Source organism: Podarcis melisellensis, assembly GCF_964234715.1.
Source record: "Podarcis melisellensis genome assembly, chromosome: 3".
Taxonomy (NCBI): Eukaryota; Metazoa; Chordata; class Lepidosauria; order Squamata; family Lacertidae; genus Podarcis; species Podarcis melisellensis.
The window spans coordinates 25,787,252-25,812,905 of record NC_138530.1 but is presented as its reverse complement, the minus strand read 5'-3'; the positions used below and the strand labels follow the sequence as shown (position 1 = coordinate 25,812,905).

Sequence of the window (25,654 nt, the reverse complement as noted above, 5' to 3'; positions counted from 1 at the left end):
AAAAGTTTGATTTTCAATTAAACTTTAATTTTAGTGACATTTTATCTTGCTTTAGAATGAAAATTGTCTTGCATGTTTGTTTAAAAGGGAAGGATGCAATACATATATATATATAGAGAGAGAGCAGAGGATTGGATCTAGACTTAGCACCCTATGGGGGTGGGAATTGGGTGAATTCCCATTCCCCTGCAGCTCCCAACACCACCTTCCACATGTTTCCAGGGTTTGGGAAGCCCCCAAGAACTGAACCGAGAAGCATTCCCAATCTGGTGCTCTCCAGGTTTTTGGAACTGCAACTCCCATCATCCCTGACCACAGGCCATGTGGGTAGCAGGTGCTGATGGGAGTTACAGTCCAAAACATCTGAAAGGCACCTGGTTGGGAAAAGCTGATGTAGACGGTGGCACTGGGGGCTACAGGGAGAAGGGGAGATATCAGCAAAAGCCACCTCTCCTCTGCTGGTGAGACCCCTCCATTGGATCAAAAGCCTTTTTTCTACAGAAGTCAAAGGCTGGATCCAAGTTAGTATAAAGAAATCCAAAGATACCAGCTATTGCATGGCTGTTGTTAGATCAGGGCCAGTGCACAACATGGGGAAGACATATGCCTCTGGGTACCTGTTGCTAGGATTCAGAAGTGGGGAGAGTGCTATTGGGTTCAGTTTCCACTTGTGTGTTTCCGAAAGGAAACACACTGCGAGGGCAGGGTGTTGGACTAGAGCTCTTCTTATGTTCTTAAACAAAATTGAGCATGTTTCTTATCTCAGGAGGGCTGTAATTCCAGGAAGATTTTTGCAGGCCAAACAAATAGATGAGGAGAGGAAGCTGTCTGGATTCCTTTGAAAATCTCCAGCCAGGCAACCCATATAATCTCCCCTGCTCTGTTTACTGAGAGTCCCATATAATCTCTCCTGCTCTGTTTACTGAGAGTCTGATATCCTGAGGGGGTGGGGAGGGAGTTTCTGATAAGGACTCATCAGCTGTGCCTTCAACCAATCTTGGAGTGAATTGAGTGCTTCAACTCACCGCCTCACAAAACTTCAAGAGGCTTCTAAGCAGGAAGAGAGTGCTCCAAAACCTAATTTGACACACAAAGAGATTACGGAAGTGATCTTTTTTTATATATAAAAAAGGAGGAAAATCACTTGTAAAAGCTGACAGTGCAAGCTGTCAAGAGACCTGATTAAAATGACAACTCAGTAATCTGCTTGGCGCTGGGAAGCTCCTGTATTTTTTTAAGCACTGCTGCTTTGGCGTGATCCTGCCCCGAACGCAAGCAGCAGCGAGGCCTGTCAGCGTAATGAGGTTATTACTGCCTGTATCTTATTTCCACAGAAGGAGAGGGAGTCAGGAAGCTCAGTCATGATCTTGACATTCAGAAAGGAGGGGAGTGCTACTTTCTTGCTGACTAAGGGCCCCTCCAGACTGATGCATTTTGGTGGATATATCCTGCAACAAGTTATGGGCACAATAGTGTATTGACCTTGACAAGGAGCTAATAGCACTGCCAGCCGACTGGGGAGGGGCCCCCTCAGGGATGCTGTGACACCAAGCCAGGGTGGAGACCAGTGAGACTTCACCCTTGGTGGAGGCCAACCTACATAACTCCTAGGTATGATTCTGGCACTGAGTGGTGGATTTATCTGGCGGTTCCCTCATTGCGAGAAGTGAGGCTACAGGGAACCAGACAAGAGGGCCTTCTCGGTAGTGGCGCCCGCCCTGTGGAACACTCTCCCATCAGATGTCAAAGAGATAAACTACCTGACATTCAGAAGACATCTTAAGGCAGCCCTGTTCAGGGAAGTTTTTAATATTTAACGCTGTACTGTTTTTAACACTTGATTGGGAGCCGTCCAGAGGGGTGGGGTATAAATAATAAATAATAAACTCAGCCGGATGGGCGGGGTAAAAATAATAAAATTATTATTATTAATTATTATTTTATTGGACCATGCCATATTTTTGGGGAAAATATTTGTGACAAAGTGACTGATGTGAAAAGCCTGAGTTTTCCATCACAATTTCCTGCTTTATTTTAAAATGAACCCTTTGCTCCTAGGTAATCTAAGTAAACTAGGCCAATGGAGATGTTTCAAAGCATATTGAAAAGGAGTCAAGCTTCCAACAATCCTCTGCCTCACAGATGTGTAGCCCAGATGTTGTTGGACTTCAGTTCCCATCAGCCCCATAGTTAGCTGTAATCCAGTAACATCTGGAAGGAAGCAGGTTCCCCAAACCAGCTCTGTTTTAACTCACCTTTGGCCGGTGCTCCAAGAAATGTAGGTTACCATTATATTATTATTAATAATAATAATAATAACAGATACGAGCAAAGAACTTGTAGATAAAAGGATACATCCCCAGGATAACTGCTTCAAGGCATTTGATAGGTAAAGATTCCCTGGTCATTTCTTTTGCCGATTCCATTAACCTACGAAAGCAGAGGAGGAAAAGAAAACAAATCATTTATACAAATGCTGGACCAAGAATCACTGTGCCTGAAATCCACGGCCATGTACTATAGTCACTCAGAGAAAGCAACTGATGTTTTCAAACCAGGAAGCTGCACACAGACTTTTTATTTCAGAAGAAAACAATGTTGAGAACTGCTTGATCCGGCACTGATGACTTCATGACTAAACAAACCTAACTGAGTTGTGGAGGAGTCTTGTGGAGCAGGCAGCCTGTTTTATACTGCTTTATTAATCCTCATCATGACTTAGTTCCACATAAGTAACTGGAGTTGTGAAAATGACCATATTGGCTTACCAGGGAAGGATGGCAGCTCAGTGGCAGAGCATCGCTTTGAGTTCAGAATGCCCCAGTTTCAGTCCCCAACATCTCCAAACAGGGCTGGGAGAGAACCCTGTCTGAAACCCTGCAAGCCAGGGGTGAAGAACCCCCAGGTCTGTGGGCCAAATGTGGCCCTCCAATCCTCTCTTTTTGGCCCTCCCAAGGCAAGCCCCCTCACCAGCGCTGCTTTGCACCCAGAGTGCTTTTGCCTGGCCAAGATGAGTCCCTGAATTCTGATGATGCCTCTTGCTTGTCTGGATGAATTAGGTAGGGTGGGTGGGTGATTAGAGGCTAGCCTACTGTGCAAAGCTTTAGCCAGTAGTCATTGTGTTATGTACTGAGCTGAATCCTAGAACAATAGGATCCAGAATGCAGCAGTCTAATGGGTGTGCAGAAGCCACCCAATCCAGCTCCAGGTGGAAGTGAATCAGCAACCTGATCGGCCTGCAGGAACAGCCAATCAAGCTTCTGGAGGAAGTGAATCCACAAACTGATTGGCCTACAGGTGCAGCCCGGAATTAGCCAATCAGGTGGGGCCCATCGTGTAAATAATGTATAAATAGCAGACGTTTTGCGGAAAGTTTAATTCATCGTTACTACGAGCTGAATAAAGAGCATGAAATTCACACTCAACTCTGAGTATATTTCACATTGGCACATTATCTGGCAATCTTCTGGACCTTTCTCAGTGTGGCAAGTGCCTTTTCGCAGGGCGCACCCTTGTAGTGCAGCAATAACCAGTTCCCTGTCTTCAAACCAGTTGGAGATCTGTTGCTCTCTTTGGCCAAAGGAGGACATAGCTGTGTTGCAAGGTTTACATTTGCACTCCTTGCTCTGTCCAGGCTGCCCAGAAATCATGTAGACCTTGGGCTGCAAAAAACATTCAGGTGTAGACAGTATCCTATGTTTCACCCCTTTCTGGTCTAGTCAGTTTCATTCCTAATAGAGACTTTCTCCTGACTGTTTGTTTGTTAAAGTAGCACACCAGAACTCCTGCGGATAAACAAATTTCAGACACAATAAAAGTTAGAACAATTCCCAAAGTGTTCCAGTTGCTGCATTATAAGGGCTTTTCCCAGCAAGGTTCTTCTTATACTCATATGTTAATTATAGCCCTGCAGTTCTGACTTGACGTCTCTGTGGGTTGCCTGCTGAACCTTGTCTGCTTCCAGATGGGCAGTTTCCTAGCGCTCATAAACATTGCTCTTTCACTGCAAGCTGAATTGCAATTGATTTTCTCCACATTGCACTTCTGGCGTATGTTCGTCCCACTGGCTTCCATTCACACCAGTGGCTGTAGCATAGTTGCTGTAGCGCAGGAAAGAACATTCCCATTCACCTGAGTGCCACTTTCCAGGCATAAAATAGCAATTCCCTCTTTTCATAGCATCATAGAACTGTAAAGTTGGAAAGCACCCTGAGGGTCACCCCCTCCAATGCAGGAATCTCAGCTAAAGCATCCATGACAGATGGCCATCCAACCTCTGCTTCAAAACCTCCAACAAAGGAGTGTTCCGTTGCCAAACAGGGCTTACTGTCAGAAAGTTCTTCCTGAGGTTTAGCCAGAATCTCCTTTCTTCTAACTTCAAGCCATAGATTTGGGTCCTCCCTCCAGAGCAGTAGAAAACAAGCTTGCACCATTTTCCAGATGACAGCCCTTTAGATCATGGGTAGGCAAATTAAGGCCCGGGGGCCAGATCCAGCCCAATCACCTTCTCAATCCGGCCCACAGACGGTCCGGGAATCAGTGCGTTTTTACATGAGTAGACCGTGTCCTTTTATTTAAAATGCATCTCTGGGTTATTTGTGGGGCATAGGAATTCATTCATTTTTTCTCTCTTCAAAATATAGTTTGGCTACCCCAGAAGGCCTGAGGGGCAGTGGACCGGCCCCCTGCTGAAAAGGTTTGCTGACCCCTGTCTTTAGATATTTGAAGAGGCCTGTCATAGCTGCTCTCTGTTTCCTCTTTACCAGGCTAAACATACCCAATTCCCCCAACCATTCCTCATAAGGCACGCTTTAGGCATATAAGGTAAAGGGTAAAGGGACCCCTGACCATTAGGTCCAGTCGTGACTGACTCTGGGGTTGCAGCACTCATCTCGCTTTATTGGCCGAGGGAACCGGCATACAGCTTCTGGGTCATGTGGCCAGCAGGACTAAGCCACTTTTGGTGAACCAGAGCAGCGCATGGAAACACTGTTTACCTTCCCGCCAGAGTGGTACCTATTTATCTACTTGCACTTTGACGTGCTTTCGAACTGCTAGGTTGGCAGGAGCAGGGAGCGAGCAACAGGAGCTCACCCCGTTTCGGGGATTCGAACCGCCGACCTTCTGATCTGCAAGTCTTAGGCTCTGTGGTTTAACCCACAGCACCACCCGTGGCTTATAGCAAGCCCTATACTAACAAAAGTCACGGCAGTAAACAATTGAGTCCCCATACAGGACATCTCAGAAAAGCTCCCTGTAAAAGTAGATGGGTGGAGTTGGAGAATAAGCCTTGTTTTAGTTATCACACTAGCCCAGTCTAGACAGCAATGTCTTTTTTTGTTCACAGAAGCTTCAGATGTGACGAGGATGCATGAGGAACAGGAAGCACAAGTACCTGTCCATGTGCTTCTCCAGTTCACTCAAAAAAAGGCATGTCTGCATCTCCCCTGCAGGGAGACAGAGAAACAACCCCCCCCCGCCCCCCACATCCCATCTGTCATCACAGCCAAAGCTGCTTACAGACACAGCTTCAGCGTTTTTCAAGGTCCCCATTCTGAGCATTGCCACAGGCACTGGCTCACCACGTTCACAACAATTCCTATTCATAGATCAGGGATCACACTATGGAAACGCAGCAGCTAAAACACAGACAAGCAGCCTGCTGTGCTGGGAGGAGCTGGCACAAACAGGGCCCCCAAGTAACACTGAACAATATGTCTCCTACAATTGTCTTCCAGCCAGTCCCGTCTGAGATTTATCAAAATGTCAAAATAAGTGGTGGACCCTCCAGAGCTGAGACATCTGCACTGCTGTGTCTTATGGAATGTTCCACCATATAAACAAAATTATTAATTATTATTATTATTACTATTATTTGCATTTATTATTTATTTAGCTATTAAATTTGTGTACCACCCTTCATATCCGAAGATCACAGGGAGGTTCGCAACTTAAAAATACAAAATAAGAACACAAAATACATAAGACGAAATCAAGGACAAGGACAAAACAAACCACCGCTGCTGCCACCGCAATCACATTTAAAAGGCCACTGAATGTTCAGGGATGATGGGGGCTATAGTCCAACTACATCTGCAGAGACACAGTTTCCCAGCCTCTGTGGTTCTATTTTATATTATACAGTTTTACTATATATTAGTTTGGTGCCCAGGTAGTCCTTTGATCTAACTCAGCTTAGTAGAAATACTATGTACTTAGTAGAAATACTATGAGAGGTGGAAGTTTAAAGCTCTTCTATTACACCAGTTGGGAGGAAGTAGAGGCTAGTTGTCAATCAGCTTCCTGACTGGGTAAAGACACACGAGGAAGGATAAATAATAGTTGACCTTCTGGATCTCCACAGGAAGCTTCAGAGCCCCCTGCCTTGAGAACTTCTGACACCAGGCTCAGAAGCAGCAGGCCATGCGCATGCAAAGCCATGTGCAGCAGTCTCCTTGCTAGCTGGGGAAAAGGAGCACATCTTGGCAGCTTTTCAATACAGGGTTTTACAAGATGGTAATTATTATCCCCGCTTCCTGAAGCCATCAGGGTGGGCAGAATATTAATGGTTTCAGTGCCTGACAGTCTTCACCAGCTGAGCAGAGCAAACGCAAGCAGCAACTCATCCTCCTCTTATTGTCGAAATACCAAAGTCATGTTTTAATGTATGCTCCATTTCCAATGCAAGACCTCACTTATCTGGATCCTCCACTCACCAACATACTGAAGGCAGATATTTAAAATCCAAGACACCAGGCATTTTGCTAGCTTAATTTAAGCAGACACACGTTGTCTGTCAGGTCACACAATACTTGCACAATTATTGATTGATTGATTGATTGATGGATTGATTGATTTTATTTACTTAATTTATATCTCACCCTTCCTCCCCCAAAAAACCCAGGGGGGCATGAAGATCCACAAATTAAAAAGCAAAAGCAAAACCATTCTAAAAAATGGTTAAACACTTTTATATGGTATGATATAATACCCTGCTGCCACACTTTTGGGTTGTCAGTAATGAAAAGATATATATTTTTAAGTTAAAAACTTCTAAAAGCAATTGCAGTTAGAAACATATCAAAGCATTTAGTTAAAAACGTTGTAAAAGCAATTAAAAGCATTATTCCATCCAGTGATCTGGGGTTGTTACTGAAGTCAGCAGAACAAAAGCTTGCCACTCGTTACACAAGGAAGACTGTTCTGCCCCATTGTGGGACCATTGACCCAGCAACAGAGTTGCATTCCAAGGCCAAAAAACAGCGGCACTGTGGAAGGGAAATACAGGGGAGTGCAGCTCTCAACTTTTTTCAGGATAGGAGCAGTGATGTCATTGGCCAGTGCACCAGGGTAAATGATGGACCCTTCTTGCTCTGGCAAATGAATGGGGCCTCCAAGATTATTTGTGACAGATTAGTATAAAGGAGGCTAGAGAAAGAGAAAAATAATCAAGGAAAGGCTGGATTCTTCTTTCTGTTCCTTGATGAGGCTCCCTTTCCTACTTCTCCCTAGCAGTTTAAATGGTAACCCTTCTTTGAAAGATGGTTTGCATTTCCAATCAAAAGCTAAAGAGGTTGCAATTCAGCAGATGGGGATCATTTGTTTAAACCTTGTCTTGATGTGTTTTTCAAGATGAGCCTAGGGGTTGTAGTTACAGCGAACTATTACGCAGAGTAGACCTAGTGAAATTAACAGACCTAAGTAAGTCACGTTGAATGCAATCCTAGGCAGGTTCGTTGGAGCTTACTCCTAGGAATCCCTGCATATGATGGCATGGCATGCTGATCTAACAAACTAGGTATTATGCCAGGCTTTTTCAACCTCGGCCCTCCAGATATTTTGAGACTTATGTTTGCTTCAGATTGCGCGTTTTCAGGTTGTGTCCTGCAGCGACCCGGAAGCACCAGAAAGGGTTACTTCTGGGTTTCAACGCTGGCGCAGACGCGCAAAACAACATCATGCGTATGCGCAGAAGCGGCGAGTCACGCATGCGCAGACGTGCAGAAGTGGGGAGTGTTCTTTTCAGGTTGCGAACAGGCCTCCGGAACACATCCCGTTTGCAACCAGAGGTACCACTGTACACCACTAGTCATAACCGACATCTGTCTGCTGCAGCGTATGAGCCATACAATGCAGTCTTTGGGGCAATTCACATAATGACTCATCACATAGTGTTGGTCCACGATGAAGCAACTACAAGCTGGCATTTTTTGGCTAGGCAACTGGCCTTGTCGCTGGTACAGACCTGAGCTAAGAGTGTAACTTTCCACTTCCGGGCTCTGTTCACGTGGCCAAAGTTTCTGAGTTGCTGGGAACAGTTGTTAGAGAGGAGAGGGCTCTTGTGCTTGCAGGTTTCCTATAGGAATCTGGCTGGCCATTGTGAGAACAGCATGCTGGACTAGATGGGCCATTGGCTTGGTCCAACAGGCTCGTCTTATGTCGAGCATTCGATCCTGTTTTATCCATGCAGACAAGTTACCCCACCTTAGGAGCTCTCTTTAAAAATAACCCAAGCCCACCAGAGCATCCGGCATCCCCAATGAGTCCAATTAATACTTACCCACTTAGAGGTCTTGATTTCCTAATTTCAAAAAATTGAGTCCCTGTGTGATTGTATCTGGGTTTTATTGGCTAAGGCAAAGTAACTGCATAACAGGGAAGAGAAATCAATTGGTTTGAGCAAGTGATATGACCATCAACACTCCTACCACCTATTAAAAGTTATTACCTCCAATTTAATCACAGATTTAAAAACATACACAATGGAGATGTATTTGACAATGAATGTGGGGCTACCTTTGAAGGTGACTCAGAGACTGCTATTAATCCAGAACACAGCTGCTAGACTGGTGACTGGGAGCAGCTGCTGGGACCATATAACACCAGTCTGAAGAGATCTACACAGGCTCCTGTTATGTTTCTGAGCACAATTCAAAGTGTTGGTGCTGACCTTTAAAGCCCTAAACAGCCTCAGCCCTATATACCTGAAGGAGTGTCTCCATCTTCATTCTTCAACTCTAACCTCTGGTTCCCTCGCTGTGGCCAACACAGTGGTTTATTTTTGGCAGTGTTTTAAATCACTTTCTGACTCAGAGTTGCAGCTTAATAGCCAGACACAGGATGGCCACTTAATAGCCCAATGGGAACATCTGTTCCCAGCATGGAGAGCTGAACTGTAATGGAGTGATGTGTCAAAAAGGAAGCAAAGCATCAGGTTAATTTGCTGTTTTAGATGCGTGGGAAACTGGAGAAGCGGCTCTGCTTTAGAGTGGGTTTTTTCGTAAGGCAGATCCTCAGGAGGTTTAGAATGGTCAATTTTTTAAAAGCTGGTTGGGTTCGTTGCAATGTCAAACAAAGTTCACTCAGATTTCAAGACATCCTTAATGCTTTGTATACTTAAAGCACTTCTCCCCCTCCAATCCATATACCACTCCAATATGCTAGTCTGAATTGCAGGTGATTATCTGGGGAAGGGCTGTAGCTCAGGGGTAGAGCATCTGCCTTGCATGCAGATCCCCAGCCTCTCCAGGTAGAGCTGAGAAAGATGCCCTGCCAGTCAGGATAGGCAATACTGAGATAGACTGGGCACATCCACACTGTACATTTGAAGCACATGGCTTCCCCCAAAGAATCCTGGGAACTGTAGTTTTCTTCTCACTCAGTTGCAATTCGCCACACCCTTAACAAACTACAGAGCCATGGTGTGTAAATGTATGGTGTGGGTTTCTCTTTCTTTAAAAAAAAAAATTCATTTTTCAAACATTTTTGTACAATCTACTCATACTTTATCACACAGTCATCAATTTTTGACTTCCCTCAATTTCTCTGCCAATCTTTCGTTAAAGTTTCTATTGTTAACGCCTTTCTAAAGTTACTATTGCCTTTAGCCATTCCTCCACCTTTCACTTACTTCTTTTTTTACAATATTTCTTAATTTTTCACAGAGACTCTTCAAAACCAACAAGTGTTGTCTGTACATCACATATGCCTTTCAGATACTCTGTAAATCTCCCCCAGTCCTCAATAAACTTTTGGTCTTTCTGATTACGAATCTTCCCAGTCAGTTTATCCAATTCTGCGTATTCAGTCAGTTTCATTCTCCATTCTGGTGTGGGTTTCTCCTTAGGTGAAAACTTAGCTTCCTTCTTACAGGACTCCAATTTGCTAAACCGTATAATTTCCTCTCTTTTCAGGCTGCGAACTGCTCATGGCACTGCTCATGTACACGAGGATAGCACCAGTAGGCTTGGGGGAAACCCAAAATTTGCAAAACAGCACCGAAGAGAGGAGGGAACACAAGAAGCAGCTCAAGGAGTACTGAGCATGCTCAGTACTCACAGAATACAGTGGTACCTTGGGTTACAGACGTTTCAGGTTACAGACCCTGCTAACCCCGAAATAGTACCTCAGGTTAAGAACTTTGCTTCAGGATGAGAACAGAAATCATGCAGTGGCAACACAGCAGCAGCGGGAGGCCCCATTAGCTAAAGTGGTACCTCAGGTTAAGAACAGTTTCAGGTTAAGAACAGACCTCCAGAACGAATTAAGTTCTTAACCCGAGGTACCACTGTAGTACTGATTTGGGGTGTAAGGGAATGGCAAAATTTTGTTGCGGATCTCACTTGTTCCATCTAATGATCTACCCCCACCAAACTCCTAAGGCTTCACAGGCCCCTTCAGCTCAATACAGGCTGCTCTGGCATTTCAAAGGTATGGCCGCCACCTTTTCTTCCTCAGCAGCAATTCATCACCACAAAGATGTGAAAATTCTCTTCCCGATGACCTTGGAAGCGGAGTTCACAAAGGACATTTTCAATCGATTGGATGCTAAATCTCCCTCTTCAATTACATCCTCATCAGTGTCAGCACAAGCTAATTGCATGGCCCTCAAGACCAAGCGAAGCAGGCCAAAGCTTAGGTAGCCTCACAAATCTTCCCTAGTGCCGGGGAAAGGCAGCAAAGAGAATTTTACCCCTCCTTCGCTTTCCATTCTCATGTCACATTTTACTCTTTTCCCTCCCTCCCTCCATGCATTCACTCACTCACTCACTCACTCACTCACTCAATAGCTCAATGGAAAAGCTTAACATTGCAGTTTTGGGTCTCCAAAACATATATATATATATATATATTAAAAAAGGATACTGCAGCATCTTCATGTAATTCTGTATTGCCTGAAGCCACTCAGGGATGGTCATGGAAGCCCTGTAGCTTGGCAAGGATGGCATTGAAGGCTGTGAACGAGGAGAGAGAGAAATGTTGAGAGGTTGTTGCTTATTCAAGCAGGAAGGGGGCAGAGCTGAAATCACCTCAGGATGACAGTGTTCTGCTCACACCAGAGGTCCGGTTATGGGGTGGCTCAAGCCCTGGGTCTTTTCTGCAGTGGCCCCACATCTCTTGACTCTTCGCTTACCTGCTTTTTACTATTATTTGTTTCAAAATATATTTATATGGATAGGTATATGCGAGTACATTGAAAATGCAAGTACTGACATGGAAACAAGCACACAATAATTGCAGAGTTTAGACAGGGTACATCAAATTGGAAGTAAACTTTAAATAACAATGATTTGTATAATCCAGAATATTGTCCAATAACCATGGACAAAAAATTAAAAGGGGGGAGCAAAGAAAAAGAAACCAGCATACTTAATAAAGTTAATAGGGGGGAGGTATTGGTTGGGCCCTTTGATTTATAAATGTATACATTTATGATATTTTGTTGAAGAAGTATCATATTCATTTGTTCTCATAAAATTGCAAAAGGTGTCTTGTCTAACTAACCATCTCTCTGACTGCTGCTCCAAAGTTCTGTAAACATTTTCCGTTCTTCCTCAAATGCTCTCTTTCTTAATTTAAAAAAAAAAAAGCTTTGCCAACAGGATTACTGGCCTTCATCAATGCCAGGAAGACCCCAGCCACCTACTCTCAAATTTGCACCAAGACACACTTCCATTTATGCAGATACATGGCTCCTGAGCCTCATGTCCCAACTGGCCAGCAGCATCGCTGGTTTACGCCAAGGAAGGTCGTGCAGCAGGCACGTCTAGGGCAGGCTTCCTCAACCTCAGCCCTCCAGATGTTTTGAGACTACAATTCCCATCATCCTTGACCACTGGTCCTGCTAGCTAGGGATCATGGGAGTTGTAGGCCAAATAACACCTGGAGGGCCGAGGTTGAGGAAGCCTGGTCTAGGGCCTTGTAGATGTTGCAGGACTCCCACCATCCCCAGTCAATATAATCAGGAGGGCCACTGATTCTTCACTCCTGGCAAGTGCCTAAGTGACAGGAGCCAGCCAGCAATAAATCATATGGAGTAAGCAAAGTTAACTCTTTATTAGAAGCATAGTCTGCCAGGCCTAATGAGCACAGCAATTCTTCTTTGGTAGGTCTTGCCCCTATGAGGCAGTTGTGAAGACTGAGGAGCCTTACCTTCCTACAACTGTCAAAGTCTCATCCTCCTTCCCAAGCAATCTTCCCAAGCAATCTGAGACTACGCTGGCATTTCTGCTTCTCTCACTTCATGCCTCTCCTGGTCCTGGGAGACCAGGGAGGGGGAAGCTTGTTGCAGCAGAATGGAGAGACACTCTTGCTTCTTCACCACCCTGACTCATCTCTGCCTCTTGGCTTCCCTCATCCCTCTCTCCTGCTGCAGCTTCCAATTCAGAACTTCTTTTTACCTAAGACTCTCCCTTCTCATTGAGGCCTGTTACCTCTTCAGCTTCCTCCTCCCAGTTTGCTCCCTCTTCTCCCTCTGAGCACTCGTCGTCGTCCCACCACCAATCCCCAGGTTCGGGGGCCTTCTTCCCTTTGGGGTTCCCCAGCCTCCCACCATTCCTCTCTCTTTCCAGCCAATTCATGACAATAAGATTGGGCAGTCTTGGGGAGAATGTACACATTCAGTCCTGCAAAGAGCCAACTTCTCCAGGCTCCGTTTGGTCTTCATTCCAGCATCAGGCCAGCTCTGCCAAATCAACTGTTTTCTTAGTTTGGCCTTGCAATGCACAGAAGACAGTTCCCCATCACTCAGCACTACTCCCTGAGCCATACTTTCCCCAGAATATTCACCACAGCTGTTTGCAGCACTGTCAAAGGGAGGTGGTTATGATGCCACATGTCACTCTTCTGTGCCAGCAATTGACAAACGGACTTGGACACATGCCTTCAGCAGCCGGACTGCTAGCATATGTGACAGGAGCCAGTGACCAGATGCTGTAATGTCTGAAACACAAACAAGCTTCCTTTGCCATGAGAATCTTGTGCTTGGTTCATGAACAACTTTTTAAAGAAGTTTACCATTTAGAGCTGCATAACAGATTTACAAAAGAATGCCGAGCACCTGCTCTTACCTGATGTCGGCAGTCAGGGATTCCAATACTGTCGCAGCTCTGGATAGTGCCTATTCCTAAAAATGGGACACCGATTTCCAAAATATTTCCCCAGCCTTTTGATGCTGCTGTTCTGTTCCCCCAGGGTGCTAAATTTTGTTTAAGGAAGTTATAACTTATTTATTTGTGTTTATTGCATTTTGCACCCCGCCTTTTCTACAAGAAGATTAAGGTGATATAGCATAGCTATAGCTCCTCCTCCCCATTTTCCCCTCACAACCACCCTAGGAAATAAGTTAGGCAGAAAGGCAGTGATTGGCCCAGTGAGCTTCATGGCTGAGTCGGGGTTTGAACCCTGGTCTCTCAGGTCCTATTCTGACACTTGTAACCATTACACCACACTGGCTCATTAAGGAAGAGAAGGTCACCTACTAGTCAGAGCAGACTGGGGCAGGGAACCTGGGGCCCTCCATATTTATTTCTGCTGGACTCCAACTCCCATGAGCCTGAGTCAGCAAGGGATGATGGGAGCTGTAGGTGAACAACACCTACAGGACCGCAAGCACTCGACTGAATTCACCAGAGGTGGAATACTGGATCTTGACAGTGTAACAGATTGTTTTTTCTCCCATCTCCCATGGGCCAAGTTTGATGGTGGGCAACTGTGACCTGTCAATCACCTGACATCACAATAAATAATCTGATCCAGGATGTGTCAGATTTCCACGCATGACGACGGAAGGGCTTAATTCCTGGTTTGCACTGGAATTGCCTTGCCCAGATGTGCACAGGATGTTTAAAAATTAGTTGCCATCCAGGGATCTACTGTAGCATCAGGCAGTCCAGTGGGTATCAGACCAGGTTTTCGGAGGGTTTTTTGTTTTGTTATGTTTTTGTATAAAAGAAAAACAAATGGTCAGAGCAACTCTGTGGCACATAACAAAATGTCAACCTGCCCAGACGGATGACATGCTTGCTCACGACTGCTAAAACACAAGGGAGTTTAATAGGAAAGCCGTCTCAGTGCCCCGCAGTATGTAGCCTTGCAGACATAACAGGTGGCTGGAAGGGCAGCTATCTCTAGAGAGTTTCCATCGCAAGTTGTCTCCATCGCCAGCTGTTTCATCAATCACCAGGCCAGCCGCAAGTCACATGGTGCAGAATTAGAATTCGGAATGGAAAAAGCTGAGGGAAGGAAGCATCTGCCTTGACCGCCTGCAATAGCAACTGGGACGCTGGGATGCTCATTGAAACCCAAATCCCGATTCCTTTCTGGCCGAGAGGAAATAGCGTGCCTCTGACACGCTAATAAGAAAATCATCACTAATTACAGATTTAATTTGGGTGGCATATGCCAGTTTCCCATACGTTGCAATTTAGCACTTACTTTGAATAAGTCCATTCACAAGGATTTCAATTGGGATCTAGCAGCTGATGAATTAAAATGGAGGGATTGGAAAGAGGGTTGCCAACCATCTTAAAAAACAAAGAAACAAAACCCAGATCTTTATTTCAACCCAGTGTTGCTCCTGTGCCTTTAATGCTTTGATTGCCATACATTCATAGCTGGTAACGCTTATCTGCATGACGCTCCACTCAGTGCCCTTCAAGCTGCCATGACAGGTACAGGAGAAAGCCAGGTATGGGGTTTTTTCTGGTCAGTTGGCAACCCTAATTATCACCCTCATTTTTCAAAGCAAAGGGAAATGCTGAAATAAATACACAACAGATTCTGGGCAGAATGGCTAAGGGACTATATTTTCATTTTGTTATTTATTTAAGGCATTTATATGTGGCTTTATATTCAGAATTTCGAAGCTATGTACATAGAATGTTAAAAAAAATCATACAAAGAATAAGATTAAAATTCATTCTAAAAACAGGGGTGGAAACCACTTTAAAATTCCTGCTGCATTAGGAAAGTCTTTGTCAAGCTCCCCACATTGGGCAAAAAGATTCCTGCATTGGAGGGGGCTGGATAGATGACCCTGGTGGTTCCTTCCAACTTTATGGTTCTATGATTCTAAGTGTCCCAAATTTATCGGGGGGGGGGGTGTGCACATGGCATCTGAGATGTAGGACAATAGTTTTTCTTTGAAGACTAGTAAATATATCCAACTTATTGTTAGAGTTATAATGCAATCATATTATGTAAGCCTGTTGATTTGATGTTAGCTTACAGACTGAAATGGACAGGACTAACTTAAGTCCATTAATTTCAATGTGTCTGTTCTGAGGATAACTTAGTTGGACACAGTTATATATGTTTCCGGGCACAATTCAAAGTGTTGGTGCTGACCTTTAAAGCCCTAAACGGCCTTGGACCAGTATACCTGAAGGAGCGTCTCCTCCCCCATCGTTCTGCCCGGACACTGAGGTCCAGCTCCGAGGGCCTTCTGGCGGTTCCCTCACTGCGAGAGGCCAAGTTACAGGGAACCAGGCAGAGGGCCTTCTCAGTGGTGGCGCCTGCCCTGTGGAACGCCCTCCCATCAGATGTCAAGGAAATAAACAACTATCTGACTTTTAGAAGACATCTGAAGGCAACCCTGTTCAGGGAAGCTTTTAATATTTGATGAGTTATTGTATTTTAATATTTTGCTGGAAGCCGCCCATCTGACTGGGGAAACGCAGCCAGATGGGTGGGGTATAAATAATAAAAAATTATGTATTATTATTATTACTATTATTAATAATTCTTTCCACACACAGAGCTATATAAGGGCCTGTTTTATTTCTCCATATGACCAGCCAGCCTCTGTGTCCTGGGATGCAGCTCCTTGGAAAGCTGGCAGCGTAATCCTCTGCATCTTCATGCACAATAGGGCTCACATCTAATTAAATGTGCATAGGATTGCAGCAAATTCAGCCCGTGTGGGTTAGTAGTGTCGAACTAGGACCTAGGAGACCAGGGTTCAAATCCCCACCTTGGGCCCAGTCCCTGCCTCTCAGCCTAACCTACCTCGCAGGGTTGTTCAGGCGATTAAATGAGGAGAGGGAAAACCATGTATGCCACTTTGAGCTCCCGGAAGAAAAAGGTGGGATATAAATGTGATATATAAATAGATAATACCACTTCCCAAATGTTACACGGAGTTCTTAACTAATTCTGAAGGAACTCCTGGAGCCCATTTGAATGCCCTTCTCCAAACAACTTATATTGTTGGGTACGTATAGAGGACCATGCATAGGGTTCAAGACTCCATCTTGAAGTGCAGTCCATCATCCTTAGTGTCGCCATGACTGCAAGCAACATCAGGCCTGCCTCTTTGCTCACCAATGGTGCAATTTTGCTTCTCCTTTATATTGAAGGTGTGGGCAGGCTCTGGAGATGACTGTAGCTGAGTAGCAGAGCACATCTGATAGAAAGGGGACCATAACTCATTAGTAGAGTCTATACCTTGCATGCAGAAGATCCCAGATTCAATCTCCAGCATTTCCCATTCTGGGTGGTAGGAAAGACTCAGATCCTGGAGAGCCACTGCCAGTCAGGGTAGGCAAGACTAGCTAGATGATCTGGCCTAAGCAGCTTTGTGTAGTACTTGTAAGTGCACAGAACACAGAAGAAGCTGGGAGCAGCTGGTCAGAGTGAAACAATCCAAACTGCCTGGTTTGAGGATTTCAGACTTCTCATTGCATCCCATCAAATCCGAAATTCAATGCAATCCTGAGCCAAGTGTCATTTTTCCTGCCAAACTGCAGCTGTTGTGCCACCTGTGATTTCATTTCATCACTAGAGCTGTTAGCAAAGAGCTGCAAACTTTCACAACTGTTCATGGAGGGAAACTACGAGACCCGACATTTCCAAATGCATGGAAAGCGATTCGTTGCTCAAAATTAAGTGCTTAGCATGGAAATGCCCAGATGACTGTCGCTGTTAACCACCTCTGGCCTCCGCTCTAATGTGCAACTACAAGCATTTCCTCCAGGGATGAAAATGAACAGCTGCTGGGCTGCGTTTATAGATGTCTCAAAGGTCTACTAATGCAAGTATAACCAAGGCTGGGAATATTCTACACTACACCACAGTACTGCACGCATGGATACAAATTGGTACAAGCTTCTTCTTTTAAAGCAACTTACTAGTCCTCATGGTACAGGAAAGGCCTGGAAACATGTGGGCACCTAGGCAAAGTCTCAAAGACCAAAGGAGGCTGAGCAAGGCATGCACTGGTCCCTAGGCAAGACTTCAGTGTCCTCTTTAGAGCCGGTGGGTTGTGTCTATAAGTTAGACCTACTCAGAGCAGACCCATTGGAACGCATGAGCATGCCTAATGGTAATTGGGGTTTCTTTTTCCCATTTCCATGGCTACCTCACCCAATGCCTGACTTCCTTACAGTTAATCCTTTGCTTGCAAAAGAAAGAGCTACCAACCTTCAATTAGCCTGCGGGATAGCTCAGTCGGTAGAACACGAGACTCTTAATCTCAGGGTTGTGGGTTCGAGCCCCACGTTGGGCCAAAAAGATGCCTGCAATTCAGGGGGTTGGACTAGATGGCCCTTGTGGTCCCTTCCAACTCTTTGAAACCCTCCAATTCTTTGAAACCCTCACTGGGGAAAGCAGAAATGATTGTCCAGATGAGTAAATACACACACACCCACGAGCTTGATTCACACACCTGACCAGAGCAGAGGTGGTTAACCTTTGGCCCACCAGGTGCTGCATGGGACTCCATGTCCCATCATCCCTGACCATCTACCATGCTGGCTGGGGCTGATGGGATTTGGAGTCCAACAACATTAGGAGATCCGTAGACTAGCCACCTGTCTGGGCTAGAGAATCTGAGGACCCTTGCCGCAGAATAAGGCCCATGACAAAGGAAGCTGCAGTCATAACTTACTTTTGCAAGGTTGTCAGCATTCCTTATGGTCTCCACCATCTCTTTGCCCGACGGATGCACCTTCGCCACGTGGCCCCACATCCTCTCCCAGGTCTTCCCATCGATAGGGAAGCCACTTTTGTTGACGAGGAAAACCACCCCTCCATCTTTGTCTTCCTCTTCCGAGCCCCCGCTGTTGGCAAGGCCAACCGTCCGGGCGTGCGAGCTTCTTGAACGGCCCCCTTTGTCTCCTTTAGGGTGGCGGGAAGCATTGGAGCTGGACCCCGTCATCGCTGAGCCTTCAAAGGGACGAGAGGCACCTCTCTGGGGCAAAGCGGGAAGAGACGGACAGCTCAGTGTCCCAACCAGGTAGCACTCCCCATCCTCTCTTCCCCCACCCCCCAAGGAATCAGGTTGGCATGAAGTTGCTTGCTAACAGCAGCCAAGCAGATCACCGACGGGTCTCTCCTCTTGCAGGCAGAATCTATTCGAAAATAACAACAGAAGGTGCAAGACAGCACATGTTAGCACCATGGTCTGACAAAACAGCCCGTTTCCCACTAGGAGAACTAGCGAGCGAGATGCATCAGGCAGAGTGGCTCTCGTTGTTCTCAGCCAGAAATGGGAAACAATGGAACAGCAGTAATCAAAGCAGACACTTATCGGATACACCTATGAAACAAAAGAGGAGGACCCTCAGATCCCTCTCTTCCTCAGGTTCTCTCTCACCGGAGCGCGGCAGAAGGCAAGAGGGATCCTGATCTCCCTCTAAGGACACGCATCTACACATTTATACGCACACCCTGGAATAACCCTCTGGGAACTGCCACACAAAAGGAAGCGGGAGCCTGCTGCTGCAGAGCTTGGGTCCCTCTCTTCCCGCATAACATTGTCCCGGGTGATCATAAATCTGTCACCCCCACAGCGAGGCTGGATTCCGCCAGATCTCCCTGCTTGTTGTGTCTGGCTCCCCGGCTCCGCGCCTGCATGGAGCCTGACTTGGGGCGGGGGGCGGCGAGGGGGGCGCACCGCTAAGGCCGTCGGAACGAGGATCCGACCGAGCATCTCGGCGAGCCCCGCCGCCGTTCAGCAGTAGCAGCGGCGCGCTTCGTTCTTCCGGGGCTTGCATGCGGCAAACAGCCTCGGATGGTGCAGGTAGGAAGGCTGGGTGCATGCACGCCTGCAGGCGAGCTGGCACCGGTCTCGGGATCCCGACGTGCGGGGAGGAAGGCGGACCTGTCTGCTGTGACTACTGCAAGCCCTTTTTTTAAAAAAAGCAGGCGGTTCCTCCCTCTCTCGGCCGCCGGGCGACCCCACCCATCCTCGGGCTCCCCTCCCCGCAAAACCCGGCCCGCCTCACCTGCTCGCGCAGCGATTCATTGCACCGGAGCCTCTCCCGGCGGCTGCGGCTGATGCTGCCTCTGCAGCTGCCTCGGCCGCCCCGGCCTCAGCCCATGTTCCATGATCAAGTGTTGCTCTCTGACATGGAACCATGTTACCCGGCAGCCGCCGACGTTCCGAGCGCCCCCATTGGGCGCCGCAACAAAGAAGGGCGGGCCTCGCGGACCCGGGCAGCGGCGCGAGGAAGGCTAGCCGGGCTCCGATTGGCTGCCGCGTTCGGCGCCGAGCTAGGCCAGCCCGGGAAACCTGATCGCTCGTGCTGCGAGTCAGGCCTTGGTGTCATTAAAAAATAATAATTAAGCGGGGTTCTCCCAGCAGCGGCGCCCCATTCAAAGTGGGTGTAAGGGTCTTTAAAATTTTAATCTGCTTTAATATTTTAACTAAAAAAAAATAAATGGAAAAAAATAGTGCTTTCAGGAAGGGTTGTGATTTTCCATTTTTATCTTTTGTAAACCGCTTTGGTGCTTCGTTTTTGTTTTTTAAACAAGCAGTGTATAAATTTGATGAAACGAATCCATTAAAGGAAAGGGCTGGCGGCGGCGTGTCTTCTTGATTCGCTGCTGCGTATTCATAGCGATTCGAACAGATCTTGAAGGCATCGCTCCCCTCCCCCCACCCCACCCTAGGATATTCCACAAGTAACGCTGAGCGTTATTTATGACTCGCCCGTCTGAGCTCATAGCTGATTTCAGTAGCAGATTCATGTACATACTATATATACTAATCACCAGGCAGACGATTAAACATAAACAAGAGTCACTGGCTATTCTTTCCTGGTGCCGTTCATGTTGCTGGTGGTTGTTGCCTGTAAATCCCTCTGCAGCTTAAGACAAAGCCGCTTGAAGGACTGTCTCTTCTTATTGCGGGGAAGGGCCCTCGCCCCTTGGAGGAGCATCTGCTATGCCTGCAGGAGGCCCCTAGTTCATTTTCTGACATCTCCAAGTAGGTCTAGGAGAGACCCTGGAGAGCTGCTGCCAGTCAGTGTAGACAATACTGAACCAGATGGATGGACCAATGGTCAGATTCCACATAAGGCAGCTTCTTGTGGTCCTGTGCTTCCTACGGGAATCTGTCTATCCTTTAACATCAGCTGTTACACTCCCTTGTGTGTGCCATTGCTTAGTGAGGTGAGACTGGTGACAATGCATGATGGGGCTTTTTCTGTGGCGGACTCTTGTCTGTGGAACTGCCTGCCCCAAGATGTTGTTACCTTCCTCTTTACCTGGGTTTTTCTGGCAATTGGAAGTGTTACTTTTTAAACAAGCCATTTTGGCTACCTTAATGCAGAGGCAGCCAGATGTTGTTGAGACTCCAAATCCCATCTGCTACAGTCACCAGGGCCAATAGTCAGGGTTTATGGGAACTGTAGTTCAGCAGCATCGGGCAAGCACTAGGTTGGCTCCCTCTGCCTTACTGCATTGATTGTGAGCATTGCTCTCTGTGCTCCTAGTTGGTGTTTTTTCTCTCTCTTTCTTTTACTGCTGTTTATAGTTTTTATCATTTGTGTTTTAATAGCTTGATCAGTTTGGTTTTTCTGTTTGCTTTTATATTTTGTGCCACGTTGAGCAACTCCTGTGGAGTGGGAAAGCAGAGTAGATTTAAATATATATATTAATGGGTAAAAATGATGTATGGAAAGAACAAAAGATAACCCAGGTTCTGCAGAATGAAAGTTCAACCTTTAACCTGACATTACAAGAGTGTACTTTGATCAATAGGAACATAAAGAAATATAACAAAAAGCATATATGTAGTCTCTTGCATGCTACATTTCCCAGGTCCGAGTTCTGGCAGTTTTCATTTTATACATTAAGAACTGATTTCTAAAATGAAATATGCCAAACTCGAAGGGTTCGTCCACACTTCTGTTTGTCGTGTGCCTAAAAACCTGATTGATGTTTGCTCCGATACAGCAGGAAAGATTGAGCTTCTCTAGGAGCCAAGCAGAAGTCTGGATGAACCCAAAGTCTTTTCCTCCCTCTCACTGAATCCCCCCCAATCCCATCCCATATATGTGGGATCTACTTTATTTCAGAGTCTTAGGGTAAAAAAGAAAGTGGTTGTTCTGTCTTCCGACTATAAACTTAAAATGTAACTGCTAAGATGTAAAATGCCTGCAAAGTAGCCCAGTTGGATTTCTTTTCCTTTCACCCTGATGGGCAGTGGCATAATCTGGGGTTTACGAAAGTCCCATTATAGAGATCAGCAGATTTGATCCGTTAGACCTCAGATTCCCTTTTCATCTACCCCAGATGGCAGATGGGGAGGAGGGAGGTGAAAAATGAACATATATGCTAAACTCGATGAGCATGTCAAGAATGAAAGCTATTTGAATGCTAACGTTTCTTTTTTTTATACACCACACAATAGACTTACTCAGGACTGAACAAGATTCATCCGTGGCCAGGGCACCATCTGCATTCCAGGGGATTTGGGTGTGGGGAAGTAATCTTACAAACGTTCTGATATGTGCCCATTTGTATGGGCAGAGCTGGCCTGACCATTAGTCAGAGTGAAGCATCTGCCTCAGGCAGCTCATTTTAGGTGTCACTAAAGGGCAGCAAAGGGTAAATCGTGTAAATTATTATGGTGGCATTGTTACCGCCAGAAAGGGAGAAAAGTTCTTGTGAGACTTCCTGCCTCAGGTGCCAAAATCACCTGGGTAGCGTTTGGTACCTTTCACCTTGACAGAGGAAGGGGTGTGCCATTACAGTTCTTCCTCAGGCAGCAAAATGTCTTGGGCCAGCCCTGTGTCCAAGGGTGGCTGGTGGCTCCCTCTGGGACTGGTGGCATCAGAGGTGGATTTAGCAGAATGTGACTGGTTCGCCCCATTGGACACTGAGCCAAGAGGGCACTGCAGGGGGCGTCACAACAAGGACAGACAATGGAAGGCTAGAGGCCAGGGGGCACTGAATTTTGGCATCACACAGGGAGCTGCTGAAATTTGAAAGCCCAAATTCCACCACATAAGTCAGAGCCAATGACAGGTGGACCCGACAGATCTAGCAGGCTCTTCTTATGCCCTTATGACTGGCATCTAATATTCCTAGGGAGCTTGGCCCATCCAGGAACCTCATGCTGTTTACCAGGACGGATATTGCAGCTCCCTGTTCTCTTGGATGCTTGAAGAGGACCACTGGGTATCTGAGCATGCATGGTTAGATCAAATAAACTATGCCGGGTTACATGATTGGTTAGGTCCCAGCCTCTGAGCAAGAACTTCGTGGCACAAGCCCTGAAACTGTATTTCTGGAGATGGAATTGACAAGTGTGGGTTGCGGTGGCATTTGTTTGTTTGTTTGCAGATCTGCATAATGAAAAGTTTTAGTGCTACCGACTGCGTTAAGGTAACCCCAGAGCCCTAGCATTGTTGACTTGAAAAGACAAGCTGCCTCTTTTGCTTCCAGTGGCGCAGTCAGGACAGGACCGTAGGGCAGAAACGGCAGGAGGCCTTGCCACATTTTGTAGTCAGTGAAGTTATGCACATTGAAGAAGGGCTCCTCTCTTCAGTCTAATATTACATAACTGGTACAGCTTGCTCTGTAGGTATGAGCACACTTATTTTATGCTAATGCCACTCTGCGGCACTAAGTAATCCCCAGAGGAGCCAGCTCCCCTCCTGACTGTCTCCTTGGCTCGTGTTTCTCTCTCGGTGGAATTGCTGAACTCCATCATTAGCATGAGCAACCGGAAGACCATGGAGGTATTGTTTGAGGAGCTAAAGTAAACCAGCTGTGTGGGTTTGTGATGCCTGCAGAGTGTTTGGTTCCAGGAGAAAGAAGGGCATTCAGGAAGGGAACTGGAACAAAGATGCTTCTCTCTGCTGTGAATTTGCTGTGTGTTAAGGATTTTCGGCCCTGTTAACTCTTGGCTTCTGGGTGTGCTGACAACAAGCAAAACGGGACTGGTTTCTGACTAGGTTTCCTAGGAAGCTGACTTAATACTGTGTCAGACCACTGACTCCATTGAGCTTAGTATTGTCCACACTGACTGGCAGCGGCTCTCCAGGGTTTCAGAGTCTTTCCCAAACCCTACCTGGAGATAGATGGATTCCTGCCTGGATTGAACTTGGGACCTCCTGTACGCAAAGCAGATGCTTTGTAGCTCTTCAGTTTCTCTGCACTGTCTGCCAGCATTCCTATTCCTTGAGCTGAAAGCGACAACGGCAGGTGAAAGATGCTCAGTTCAGCTTTGCTGCTTCTATGGGACATAGGTACATGTGTGGAGGGAGTAAAAGCACATTTATATCAGCAGCCTTCCTACACTGCAAGGACGCTCTCTATGGAGACATGGCTTCAGGCACCAGGCCTGTTGGCAGACCAACTCTGCATTACAAAGATGTCTACTAACATGGCAGGAAGACTGGCAACATTAACCCTGACATGTGGGAATCCCTTGCAGATGGACCACACTGCCTGGAGACAGGCAGTCAAGTTGTGTATCCAAAGTGGTGACCAGAGGAGAAAAGGCCGCTTGGAGGAGCACAGAGAGAAGAAACACCATGTGCATCTGCAGCAGCACAACTGGACACTTTCATCTTCCCTAGATGCAACAAAACATGTCTCTCCTGTATCGTTCTCTACAGCCACAGCAGGCACTGAATCATTCGAACAGCTTGACATCACCCCAAAGGCACACACCTCCATTGTCTCCCGAGACAGACAGTTGCCACGACTCCTTTTTCCTCAACCTTTGAATCTCCCTCCTTGGCTTGAGTTTTGTTGTTGTTTTTAAACTGTAACATGCATTAATTTTGATTAAATGTCATTGTTTTCAACAACATAGGAAGCATAACACACCACCCTAATGATAAGATATATACACTCAATAAGTGAAAACTAGGGTAATGAAAACAAAAGGAACTTTTTTTATATACAAAAATAAATAAATACTAACATTTTAGTCTTGTTCCAGCAGGTAGGACCCAAGCAAACCAGTTCACATTTCAAGAAGGGAGATCTTTTGACTGAAGATTTGAAGATCTTCCTGATAGTACAAGCTGTTCAACAGTAGTGTTAACAGATTGTCTTGCAAGGTGGTGGACTCTTCATCTTTACTGAGGCTCTTAAGCAGAGGCTGCATGGCGCCAAACTATCAGTGATTTCCTCTATTGACTAGATGACCTTGGCTGTCTCCCCCAATTCTACTATTCTATCATTAATCAGCTCATTTTCTTTGTCCCATAAGACAGGCAGAATTCCTCCAACCGGAAAAAGTCTTTTCACTGAGGGAAGCACTCCTCACATCAGAGGAAGGGAACATTTAGATCCAGCCTAGAGTTACGAACTCTGTGGCAGCCTCACAACAGACCCTTCTTCTCCAATGGAAGCCCTCTGGTCATGTCGCCATCTGCCCTGCTGGCATTCCCCATGTTGCGTTGCAGCAGGAACTTGGAATCTTCAGCTTGGCTGTTTTCACCTGGAGGAACCCAAAACGGTTGTGGTTAAGCAGCACACCACATGTTTCCAGCCCAAGTCCTATTTTAAGTTCTGGGAGATGGAAAGAGCAGACTAGCACACATACTTTGCACACTCCCTAGTGGGAGAAACAGTCAAGCCAAATGACGCCACTGCAGTGGTACCTCGGGTTAAGTACTTAATTCGTTCCGGAGGTCCGTTCTTAACCTGAAACTGTTCTTTTTCCCCTCCATAATTTTTATTAAATTTTCCACAATTATAACAAATATTGCAACAAGCATTGCACAACTGAAGGGCAAACCAGAACAAACACAAAAATACATCAAAGAAAACAACAACAAGCAAACAATAAAAACAAACTTAATTGTTTTAAAAATCCAACCTTTTGAACATGTTAATTGACTTCCTCTAGTCCCTCCCTTCTGAGTTTCCTTGTATCTGAATGTAACAGCTTTCCAATATCATTATTAAACAACAATATTCCAATTATAATCAATTTTTTTCTTACTGTTCTAAATCCCATTTATTTAATTAAATCCTAAGTTAGTCCTATGCCTATTTGGTACTTTCAAGTAATTTCTAATTTTTTTATTTTACAATATTTATTCAAATAGTCCTTAAAATTCCTCCAGTCTTCTTGATATTCCTCTTCTCTCTGGTTGCGGATTCTTCCAGTCAGGTCAGCTAGCTC

At 45.9% G+C, this 25,654-nt stretch overlaps 1 protein-coding gene across 2 annotated transcripts in view; it reads right to left on the bottom strand.

The window, feature by feature from the left end:
* The window catches only part of VASH2 (vasohibin 2), a 35,231-nt gene extending 15,572 nt beyond the window's left edge, over positions 1-19,659 (bottom strand). For both annotated transcript variants that reach the window (XM_081904299.1, XM_081904300.1), the window contains exons 1-5: positions 19,506-19,659; positions 18,167-18,629; positions 11,146-11,234; positions 8,561-8,617; positions 2,356-2,430 (exon numbers count right to left, since the gene is read on the bottom strand). In XM_081904299.1, the coding sequence (XP_081760425.1) occupies positions 2,356-2,430; positions 8,561-8,617; positions 11,146-11,234; positions 18,167-18,436 (491 nt within the window). In that variant the 5' untranslated portion in view covers positions 18,437-18,629; positions 19,506-19,659. The remainder of the gene's footprint in view (positions 1-2,355; positions 2,431-8,560; positions 8,618-11,145; positions 11,235-18,166; positions 18,630-19,505) is intronic.
* Positions 19,660-25,654: the final 5,995 nt, after the last annotated feature.